Source organism: Hemitrygon akajei, chromosome 7 (assembly GCF_048418815.1).
Source record: "Hemitrygon akajei chromosome 7, sHemAka1.3, whole genome shotgun sequence".
Taxonomy (NCBI): Eukaryota; Metazoa; Chordata; class Chondrichthyes; order Myliobatiformes; family Dasyatidae; genus Hemitrygon; species Hemitrygon akajei.
Genome location: NC_133130.1, coordinates 65744257 through 65756740, shown reverse-complemented (window position 1 = coordinate 65756740; position 12484 = coordinate 65744257). Strand labels below are relative to the sequence as shown.

The following is a 12484-nucleotide window of genomic DNA, read 5'->3' as shown; positions in this document are numbered from 1 at the left end:
CTTTGAAGGGCATGTTCTTCTTGAAATAATTCTTTTCAGGAATGTATTGTATCTATGCATCATTAAAAATCCAGCTGGTTTGCTGGTGTCCTTTAGAGAATTAAAACTTAATCTGCCTATAATATGATCAATAAATCACCGCAGTGCAACACCAGTGTGTGTAACTTAACTGCTTCTGTGAGGTGGTCTAATTGTTAATTTTAGAAGTTTGGTATGTGAGCTAAACTCAGTGAATAGTTTGCTTGCAATCTAAGTAATGATGAATTTATTTAGCTAATGGAAAGTAGTTTTTTTTAAAAAAAATCCTAGAGTTAAGGATGAGGTTGGATTGTAGCAATTTAATTAAATAAAAATTATGTTTGCAATTGTCTATGCCAATCTACAGTATCACTAAAGGCCAAATATAGGTTGAGTATACCTGACTGGATTCATAGACCATAGAATAGTACAGCACATTACAGGCCCTTCGGCCCACAATGTTGTGCCGACCCTCAAACCCAGCCTCCCATATAGCCCCCCACCTTAAATTCCTCCATATACCTGTCTAGTAGTCTTTTAAACTTCACTAGTGCATCTGCCTCCACCACTGACTGAAGGCATGCATTCCACGCACCAACCACTCTGAGTGAAAAAGCTTCCTCTAATATCCCCCTTGAACTTCCCTCCCCTTACCTTAAAGCCATGTCCTCTTGTATTGAGCAGTGGTGCCCTGGGGAAGAGGTGCTGGCTGTCCACTCTGTCTATTCCTCTTAATATCTTGTACACCTCTATCATGTCTCCTCTCATCCTCCTTCTCTCCAAAGAGTAAAGTCCTAACTCCCTTAATCTCTGATCATAATCCATACTCTCTAAACCAGGCAGCATCCTGGTAAATCTCCTCTGTACCCTTTCCAATGCTTCCACATCCTTCCTATACTGAGGCGACCAGAACTGGACACAGTACTCCAAGTGTGGCCTAACTAGAGTTTTATAGAGCTGCATCATTACATCGCGTCACTTAAACTCTATCCCTCGACTTATGAAAGCTAACACCCCATAAGCTTTCTTAACTACCCTATCTACCTGTGAGGCAACTTTCAGGGATCTGTGGACATGTACCCCCAGATCCCTCTGCTCCTCCACACTACCAAGTATCCTGCCATTTACTTTGTACTCTGCCTTGGAGTTTGTCCTTCCAAACTGTACCACCTCACACTTCTCCAGGTTGAACTCCATCTGCCACTTCTCAGCCCACTTCTACATCCTATCAATGTCTCTCTGCAATCTTTGACAATCCTCTACACTGTCTACAACAGCACAACCTTTGTGTCATCTGCAAACTTGCCAACCCACCCTTCTACCCCGACATCCAGGTTGTTAAGAAAAATCACAAAAAGCAGAGGCCCCAGAACAGATCCTTGTGGGACACCACTAGTCACAACCCTCCAATCTGAATGTACTCACTCCACCAGGACCCTCTGCCTTCTGCAGGCAAGCCAATTCTGAATCCACCTGGCCAAACTTCCCTGGATCCCATGCCTTCTGACTTTCTGAATAAGCCTACTGTGTGGAACCTTGTCAAATGCCTTACTAAAATCCATGTAGATCACATCCACTGCACTACCCTCATCTATATGCCTGGTCACCTCCTCAAAGAACTCTATCAGGCTTGTTAGGCATGATCTGCCCTTCACAAAGCCATGCTGACTGTCCCTGATCAGACCATGATTCTCTAAATGCCCATAGATCCTATCTCTAAGAAACTTTTCCAAAAGCTTTCCCACCACAGACGTAAGGCTCACTGGTCTATAATTACCTGGACTATCCCTACTATCTTTTTTGAACAAGGGGACAACATTCACTTCCCTCCAATCCTCCGGTACCATTCCCATGGACAGCGAGGACATAAAGATCCTAGCCAGAGGTTCAGCAATCTCTTCCCTTGCCTCGTGGAGCAGCCTGGGGAATATTCCATCAGGCCCTGGGGACCTATCCATGCTAATGTATTTTAACAACTCCAACACGTCCTCTTCCTTAATATCAACGTGCTCCAGAACATCAACCTCACTCATATTGTCCTCACCATCGTCAAGTTCCCTCTCAGTGGTGAATACCGAAGAGATGTATTCATTGAGGACCTTGCACGCTTCCACAGCCTCCAGGCACAACTTCCCACTTTTATCTCTAATCGGTCTTACCTTCACTCCTGTCATCCTTTTGTTCTTCACATAATTGAAGAATGCCTTGGGGTTTTCCTTTACCCTACTTGCCAAGGCCTTCTCATGCCCCCTCCTTGCTCTTCTCAGCCCCTTCTTAAGCTCCTTTCTTGCTACCCTATATCTCAATATACCCATCTGATCCTTGCTTCCTAAACCTCATGTATGCTGCCTTCTTCCACCTGACTAAATTTTCCATTTCACTTGTCACTCATGGTTCCTTCACCCTACCATACTTTATCTTCCTCACCTGGACAAATTTATCCCTAACATCCTGGAAGAGATCCTTAAACATCGACCGCATGTCCATAGTACATTCCCCTGCAAAAACATCATCCCAATTCACACCCGCAAGTTCTAGCCTTATAGCCTCATAATTTGCCCTTCCCCAATTAAAACTTTTCCTGTCCTCTCTGGTTCTGTCCTTTTCCATGATAATGCTAAAGGTCAGGGAGTGGTGGTCACTGTCCCCCAGATGCTCACCCACTGACAGATCTGTGACCTGACCCAGTTCGTTACCTAATACTAGACCTAGTATGGCATTCCCCCTAGTCGGCCTGTCAACATACTGTGACAGGAATCCATCCTGGACACACTTAACAAATTCTGCCCCATCTAAAATCTTGGAACTAATCAAGTGTCAATCAATATTAGGGAATTTAAAGTCACCCATGATAACAACCCTGTTATTTTTGCACCTTTCCAAAATCTGCCTCCCAATCTGCTCCTCGTTATCTCTGTTGCTACCAGGGGGCCTATAGAATACCCCCAGTAGAGTAACTGCTCCCTTCCTGTTCCTGACATCCACCCATACTGACTCAAAAGAGGATCCTGCTACATTACCCACCCTTTTTGCAGTTGTAATAGTATCCCTGACCAGTAATGCCACCCCTCCTCCCCTTTTCCCCCCTCTCTATCCCTTTTAAAGCGCTGAAATTCAGGAATATTCAGAATCCATTCCTGCCCTGGTGCCAGCCAAGTCTCCGTAATGGCCACTACATCATAATTCCATGTATGTATCCAAGCTCTCAGTTCATCACCTTTGTTCCTGATGCTTCTTGCATTGAAGTACACACACTTCAGCCCTTCTACCTTACTATCTTTATACCCTTTATTCTGCTGCTCTTTCCTCAAAGCCTCTCTATATGTTAGAATTTTCGGAATTTTCAGTTTTCAGAATTTTTTGCCATTCATTCATGATTGTAAATTTTATTGTGATTGGCATCCTTCTGTTGTGTTTTTTTGAAGGGTAATGATGGACATTGTTGGAAGGACTTGCTTCGAATAAAAAGTCCTCATAAGCTCTTGTATGCGCTGGAAATTATTGAGGCCTTAGGGAAACCTAATCGGAGAATAAGAAGAGCATCAACGGTAAATGAAGTTTGTTTATTTTGTATAAATCTGATTGGCTTGATTTTGCATTTGGGAATGAGATAATGTGACTTCCTACTGTCTCAGAAAAAGCTGCCCATAATGATCTGAACAGGATCTATTTTTTGTATTGTACTGCTTTTCAGCACAATTTGTTATGATTTGTAACAACATACTATTATGATTTCATACGGCTGTATATAACATTTTATATTTTAAGGAGGCAATTTAATTAACCCATTAAATATTAAGCTACATGTGAACTAAAGAACACACACACACACACACACACAGACACACAGACACACACACACACACACACACACACACACACACACACACACACACACACACACACACACACACACACACACACACACACACACACACACACACACCCCCCCCCCCCCCCCCCCACTACAGCTTTCCAACTTCACATCCACATGTCAGCTCTGCAATGCCCTCCTATTTCATCTCTGAAATGTATTAACTCCTTCTTTATTTCTTTTAATTATTCTAAAATACTTCATATTTGGAAAATTTCCAACAAGTAAATTCCAGTACATGCCTACCCAGAAACTAGACAGAAGTGCTAGCTGTCCTATTCTTATCTGGCACTCTCAGCCTAAATAATAGTAACTTGTTGTTGCTCTTTGCCAGCAGTTTCTCAAAAGAATTGGAACAGATTGGAAACTTGTATCATCCAGATAGTGTAAAATCCCTATTTTCCTCTGAATTTACAGGACACTTCTCTACCAAGTCTATCCCTGAGATTGTCATTAAAGCTGCTGACAAGAAGAGTCTCTACCCAAAATGTCAACTGTACTTTTTTCCATAGATACTGCCTGGCCTGCTGTATTCCTCCAGCCATGGAATTATTGATTAACAAGCAAACCTCTGCTTTTCAGAGCTTGAACAGTGATTTATCGATACCTTCGTCAACATGACCTTGTCGTCTAGCATTGTAACTTTGCCTTCTATGCTTTACTGAATTTTTTTTCATGCATTTTAATATGTTGCTGCAAACTGAGATAATCTAATTCAATCAAGCCCTACTAAGATCTATAAATAGAAACTGTTCTGGTTCATGACATTTAATAATATTCTGCCTGCTGCTTTTTTTTATCGAGTTGGGGATTTAAAGTCTCTTTTCACATTGTACTCCATCCAACCTATCCTTGACAGACACTTAACAATGGAAATTGCTTTCCTTCCAGTTCCCACCATTGCTTTTTTTTCTGAAATATGTTCTTGCCCTATACTCAAGAATTTCATCAATTTTGCCTCAATGGTTTGCCTTTTTTGTCCAATTTTTGACTCTTCTCTCCTCTGACTTCCCTGTTTCCATGTTTAGATTAAAGAAACATACACTACTTAAAGTTCTGACTCCCAGATACATTGATTCTATTATTTTGCACAGGACTTACTTCTATTTCCACTGGTGTATCCCATATTCTTTTGGCTGAGTATCACACTTCCATTTAGATTCACTTTTCACTGTCTCATTTCTGCACTTGCATATTCACAGTTTACAAGTAATCTGCAGGCACGTTTTCAGATCCCTCCTGTGGCATTTAGAATCTGATTAACAATTTTATGAAGTGCTTTAAAATACTGTTCTTAGTAAATTGTAAAGCTGCTTAATCATCATATAAAACCATTTGATAAACTAATGATTTTCTGGGGGAAAAATGTTAGATCTGGTGATATTAATCCTGAGGTTCTTTGGAAGTCAAGAATGAGGTCTAAAATTTGGTGCTTTCATTTTGTTAATTGTTACCAGAACAAAGAAAAGACATGAAAAGAAGTTGTGGTTGTTTCTTATTCAGACCACAGATAAACATTCCAATGATAACAATCAACCTATAAAATAGCTAGATTCAAATGGTGTGGCATCTATAGAAAATCTGAGAAGGTTTTAGAAAAATACAGAATCAGCTATAGAATTACTGTAAAATCTACTGAGCAATTACACCTACATAAGTGATTATATAAAATTTATAAACAAGTACAGAAAATTTAAACTATGAGAGAAATACTAGAAAAATAAAAATTCTACACCCTAATCCAACAAGAACTACAATTCTTACTTAACTGTGATATAAAATGGCCCAGTAACCAATCAGTTGTGGTACATTTACTTTTGGACATCAGCATTTCAAGATGGTTACTCATATGTATGATAACCACGGAATTATCTGTTTTCTTTTTGGTTTGCGGTATTTCAAGAAGATGGCTCAGCACCATCTTTTCCAGAGCAACTAGAGGTGGGAAATAATGCAATGATGTCTGAATCATTCAAAACTTAATACATAGACAAAAATGTCTTCCACTATCTTTAGAATTCCTGTTCTTCTTGTCAGGTCATCAATGTTCACCTTTACCAGACCATCAGTTTTCATTTTTCTGTTATTTGCGGTGTTAAGCATGTATTTCAGAGTTTTGATGCAGCCATTCGTTCTTTGACACTTGCATCCGTTTTCCTGTTATATTCTCTCACATGCTGTTTTCCACAACACTTTCACATTCAAGTATATAAGATGAAGTAACTAGCCATTTACCTCTTGTTTGCTGCCTGTTCAGATTCCTGGTGAAGCAGTGATTTACTTAAATACCTTAATAAGCATGTACTGCAACTTCCTTTGCAGTTGGGAGAGCAGAGGAAAAAGACCATAAAATATAGGTGCTGAATTAGACCATTTGGCCCATCGAATCTGCTCGTTATTTCATCATGGCTGATCCAATTTTCCTCTTGGCCCCAATCTCCTGCCTTATCCCTGTATCCCTTCATGCCCTGACCAATCAAGAATGTATCAACCTCTGCTTTAAATATACATAAAGACTTGGCCTCCACAGCTGTTTGTGGCAATGAACTCCATAGATTCGCCACTCTCTGGCTAAATCCTCCTCATTTCCATTCTAAAAGGACACCCCTCTATTCTGAGGCTTGTCCTCTGATCTTTTGACTCTCCCACCATAAAAAACATCCTCTGCACATTCACTCTGTCAAGCCCCTTCACCATGTGGTGAATGAGGTCGTCGCTCTTTCTTCTGAATTCCAGTGAATACAGACCCAGATCCATCAAATGCTTTCCATATGACAAAGCCATTTAATCCTGGAATCATTTAAATAAACCTCCTTTGAATCCTCTCCAGTTTCAGCACATCCTTTCTAAGATAAGGGGCCCAAGACTGCTCACAATACACTTAAGTGAGGCCACACCAGTGCTTCATGAAGTTTCAACATTACTTCCTTGCTTTTACATTCTTGCTCTCTTGAATTGAATGCTAACATTGCATTTGCCTTCCTTACCACAGACTCAACCTGCAAATTAACCTTTAGGGAATCCTGTCCAAGCACTCCCAAGTTCCTTTGTGCCTCAGTTTTTTTTGTATTTTCTTTCCAAGTAGAAAATAGTCAACCCTTTCATTTCTTCTCCCAAAGTGTATGACCATGCCTTTCCCAACAATATTCCTTTTGTCATTTTGCCCATTCTCCTAATCTGTCCCAAGTCCTTGTGTAGCCTTTCTACTTCCTCAAAACCACCTGCCCTTCCATCTATCTTCATTATGTCTGCAAACTTTGCAACAAAGTCATCAATTCCATCATCCAAATCATTGACATATTACATAAAAAGAATTAGTCCCAACACAGACCCCTGTGGAACACCACTAGTCACTGGCAGTCAGCCAGAAAGGGCTCTCTTTATTTCCACTCTTTGACTCCTACCAATCAGCCACTGTTTTATCCATGCTAGAATCTTTCCTGTAACACCGTGGGCTCGTAGTTTGGTAATCAGCCTCATATGTGGCACATTGTCAAAGGCTTTTTGAAAATCCAAGTACACAATATAAACTGTTTCTCCTTTTTCTATCCTGCTTGGTATTTCTTTAAAGAGTTCCAACTGATATATAATGATATCACTTTGTTTAGCATCTCTTTTCAGGCTACAGATCGAATTCTGTGCTGATTACTTGTTATTTTATTTCTCCATCTTACTCCCATTGCAGTTGGGCTTCAGAACTGGCTTGCCCATTGAAAGCAGAGGGTAGTAGTCTAGCTGGAGGTCTGTGATTAGTGATGTTCCGGAGGGATCTGTGCTAGAGCCTCTGCTCTTTGTGATGTATGTAAATGACTTGGATGAAATTGTAGATGGGTGGGTTAATAAGTTTATAGATGATACAAAGATTGGTGGTGTTGCGAATAGCACAGAAGACTGGCAAAGAATACAAAGGGATATGGACAGAGAAAAAGCTGATGGAGTTTAACCTGCCAAATGTGAAGTGTTACACTTTGGTAGGTCAAATGTAAAGAGACAGTACACTGATAAGGGCAAGACCCTTAACAAAGTTGATTAAGCAGAGGGATATTGGTCCAAATTCACAACTCCCTGGAAGTGGATAGGATGGTTAAGTAGGCATATGGCTTGCTTGCCTTTATTAGTTGAAGCATTAAGTTCAAAGTCAGGAAGTTATGTTGCATCTTAATAAAACTCCAGTTGGGCCACATCTGGAGTATTGTATACAGTTCTCATTGCTCCATTATAGGAACAGTGTCAAGTCTTTGGAGAGGATACAGAAGAGGTTTGCCAGGAGGGTGCCTGGATTAGAGGGCATATGCGAAAAGGGAAGTTTGGGCAAACTTGGGTTGTTTTCTCTTGAGTGGCAGAGGCTGAGGGGAGATCTCATAGAGGTTTATAAGATTATGAGAGACACAGATAGCGTAGACAGATAGCGTCTTGTTCCCAAGTTTTAAATGTCTGATACCATTTAAGGTAAGAGGGAGTCATTTCACCTGAGATGTGCGGGGCAGGTTTTTGTACACAGAGTGATGGATGGCAGAAATGTGCTGCTTGGAGTGGTGGTAGAGGCAGATACATTCGAAATTTTTAAGAAACTTTGAGATCGGCACATGAATATGAGGAAATCATGGATATCATGTAGGCAGGAGAAATTTACTTTGGTTAGACATTTGATTACTAATTTAATTGGTTCAATACAACATATGGCCAACGGGCCTGTTCATGTGCTGTACTGTTCTGTGTCTATATACAAACTGTTTGTTCTTGTGTATCTGTCTTGTGAAATAGCACATCTTGTTTGAATCAGAAACATTACAACAATTTTAGTAAATTGGTTTATTATTGTTATGTACCAATAAACACTGAAAAACTTGCATAAAGTTCTTATAATTCAATTAATTTCAAAAGTGCATTAAGTAGTAGAAGTTATAACAATAACAGGGTGCTGATAAAGTGTTCAGTTACAGATAAAGTACAGTGCAAGTAGACAGTAATGTGCAAGACTATAATGAGATAGATTGTGAGGTTAAGAGTTCCTTTTATCCTCGGGAACCGTTTAATAGTCTTATGACAATGTAATAGAAGCTCTCTTTGAGCCTGGTGCATTCAGACTGATGAAGGTGGGGGGAGAAGAGAGGAAGTCTGAAATGGGGTGGGTGGAGTGTTTGATTATGGGGGCTGCTTTACTGAGGCAGTGAGTGGTTTACATGGAGTTCATGGAGGGGATGTTGTTTTCCATGATGTGCTGAGCTGTGTCCATATTTCTCTGCAGTTCTTTGCACAATAGAAAGCAACCAATCCAGATGCATAACAGCTTGGGGTGCTTTGCCTGTGACTGCAATAATAAAAATTGGTGAGGGTTAAACAGAACATGCCAAACTTCTTTAATGTCCTGAAGAAGTAGAAGTGCTTTTGAGCTTTCTTGGCTATAACTTGGCTGTGTGTTTGGACCACAGGCTATTGGTATTCTCAACCCTCTTGACCTCAGCACCGTTAACACAAACAGGAGCAAGTGCACTGCTCTCCTTTCTGAAGTCAATGACAGGCTCATTTGTTTAGCTGACATTGAGAGAACTTTGCTGTCTCAACATGATAGATAGACTCTCTGTCTCCTCCTTGTACACCGATTCTTTGCTATTTAAGATAATTATAGTCGTATCATCTACTTGTAGAAAGAGTTGGAGTAGAATCTGATCTTTACTCTGAATCATATTCAACAAATTCAAATCTAAATGATTAGATTCATTTTTCTTCATCACTGGACTGAATTATCTATGCTTTCCAGTTGTTCACATATTTTTAATTTTCTTATTTTTCCTCTTCATTCTATTTTGTATGTGCTCAAAATGTTCTGTTGTATTTCCTGGTTCAAATTCATTGACCTGAAAATGCTAATTTATTTCCCCTTTCTCCCTTGAAGTACCTATCAGTTGTGTGTTTGCAACATGTTCTGTTGATATCTAAGTACAATTCTATTTAAAATACTTCCTTTATTGTTAGATGTTTCTGCCATACACTTCTCACACCACCACAATTTTAAAAGAAGTATAAGAAGAAATGAATGAAATGTAACCTGCTTCACAGATTCTTTGTTTACCTGTTTGTTTTACACATTGCTTTTAATTCCATTGTGGATAAAAAAAAAGTCATTTCACATTGTACTTATTGTTTAGCTGAAAACATTAAAGGAGTATTTAGGTTGTTGTCTTGCAAATACTACATTTGATTTTTAATGCAACTTTATTCCAGGGTAGTTACAGTGATCTGTATCCTGACTCGGATGATTCAAGCGAAGATCAGATAGAAAATAGTAAAAATTCCTGGAGTTGCAAGGTCTGTTTAATATTTTCTCAAAATTGATTCAGTCTTTATCAGATAATGAGTTCAGAAGTGGGGCAGAACTTAACTCTTATATCCAATTACATAATGCTGATTTGGTCCTGTCTGTAACACTGCAAATTTTGTGGAATTTATAATACGGAATTCACCCCCACCTAAATATTTGCATTTTATGATTTGGGAGGGCTGGGAGTTGAGTTCTTGCAAGCCATATGAAACTTAGAACATGTTTTCTCCTTTGTGATCTTTCAAATGCATTAATTAATAGCAGTTCTCTCAAAGTAATTCTTTTGGAGAAATGAGTTTCAGGAATTTTGAAATTTCAATAAAATTTTCTCCTAGCATTACCCACAAGACATGCTGATGCACCTGCTGGGCATACATTCTGACAAGGCCACGGTCTTTTTCCAGGGTAGGGTAGTCTGGAGGAGCAGGTTTTCTCATACAACTAAGGTACATAGTTTAAGGTGAGAGAAAAAATATTTAAAAGGGACCCAAGTGGCAGGTCTCTTTTTTTTACACAAAAGGTGTGTGTGGATAGGGAACAACTGAGAGACTGGGTGGTAAAGGTGGATATAATTACAGCATTTAAAAGACATTTAGACAGGGAAGGTTTAGAGGGATGTTGGGCAAATACAGGCAGATGGGACTTGCTCAGAAAGGCATCTTGGTCGACATAGATAGGTTGGGCTGAAGGGCCTGTCTCTGTGCTGTATAACTCTCTGCTTCTTGTGTTTCAGTTTGTTGCTGCTGGGGGACTTCAGCAATTACTGGAAATTTTTTTGTCGGGGATTTTGGAACCAAAGGAGCAAGAATCATGGACTGTGGTAAGCACTAATTCCACATCCTTTGTGTTAAAGTGATTACACAGTTTTGTAACTGTTTTTAAATTATGTTTTTTTGGCTGATGGTAAGGAACAACATTGAAGTGTGATATGGTAGAAGTATCAATTACTTTCTACCATATCAATTGTAGAAATGGTACTGCTGCATTATCTGCAATATTTTGTCATGCTTTAATGGAGGTTAGCAATTCTGAAATAATTCTCCATATTTTTCATTTATTGTGGGTGACAAAGTTGAATATCTCCATTTGATTGAATTTCTTTGATTACATCTTTTTAAATAAAGTCACACTAACATTGTTTTTAATCCTGCTGTGAGGTGATACTTTTGGAAGGGATGAGGAAGGGAGTCAAGTAAATGTAGGATATATACAATGAATAGGAACTATTGAGGAACAAAGGAACTTGGTATACAAGTTCACAGGTCTCTGAAGTTATCGTACACATTAATGGGTTGGTGAAAAAGGCCCACTTGTCTTCTTTACCTGGGACATAGATTATAAGAGCAGGGATGTCTTGCTACAGCTTTATAAATAGTGATTAGCCCAAGCTGGGATTTTGTGTGCAGTTCTGGTTAAGCATTATAGGAAGGATGTAATTGCAGTGGAAGGGCTGAAGAGGAGATTCACCAAGGTAGTGTCTTGGTTGGAAAGTTTCAGTTATGAAGTGAGACTGGTAAGGGTAGATTTATGTTCCTTGGAGCTGAGTGGATGGTGTATCTGAATGAGATGTGCAAAATTATGAGAAGTTTAGATAAACACACACAAAATGCTGGAGGAACTCAGCAGGCCAGGCAGCATCTAGGAAAAGAGTTTTGGGCTGAAATTCCTTGGCAGGCTTAACCATAGCAAAAGTTCAAGGTCAGAGGTCTGTTTTAAGGTGAGGAGTAACAGAATCAGAGGGGTTGAGGAAGAATGTTTTTTAAGAGTGACCACAATGTTAGACTGTCTGAGAAAGTAGTGGGGGCAGGTACTCTTGCAAGCCTTAAGAAGAATTTAAGCAAGCCCTTGAATTGCCAAGGCATAATAGACTGCAGACCAGGTGCTTTGTAAACAGCATTAGTGTAGATAGTGACTTTGTTAGTATGGGCATGATGGGCCAAAGAGCTTGTTATAGTGCTGTGTGACACTATGACTAAATTCCTGCAGCATGGGTTTGATCTTGTCAATCTATAAATGCCTTCACTTTGAGACTTTTGATTGTTTAAATCTATTGATATTATTGTTTCAGTTCTTTGTGTGTGAAATTTATCCTTTAAAAGCAGAACAAATTTACCAAAGTAATTTTCTTGCAATTTTCATTAAAATTACCCTTTGTGCCACAATGATATGATTCCCTGGCAATCATACCCTTGAGGCACATCAGGTAATTTGAGTAATTTGACTGCACTTGAGTGATAAATCCATTCAAGTAATCCCTTGTCCCTTTTAAA

At 39.5% G+C, this 12484-nt stretch overlaps 1 protein-coding gene across 3 annotated transcripts in view; it reads left to right on the top strand.

Moving 5' to 3' along the window:
* The window catches only part of usp34 (ubiquitin specific peptidase 34), a 300100-nt gene that overhangs the window by 161964 nt on the left and 125652 nt on the right, over positions 1-12484 (top strand). For all 3 annotated transcript variants that reach the window (XM_073051066.1, XM_073051065.1, XM_073051064.1), the window contains 3 exons: positions 3444-3566; positions 10118-10201; positions 10948-11034. In XM_073051066.1, the coding sequence (XP_072907167.1) occupies positions 3444-3566; positions 10118-10201; positions 10948-11034 (294 nt within the window). The remainder of the gene's footprint in view (positions 1-3443; positions 3567-10117; positions 10202-10947; positions 11035-12484) is intronic.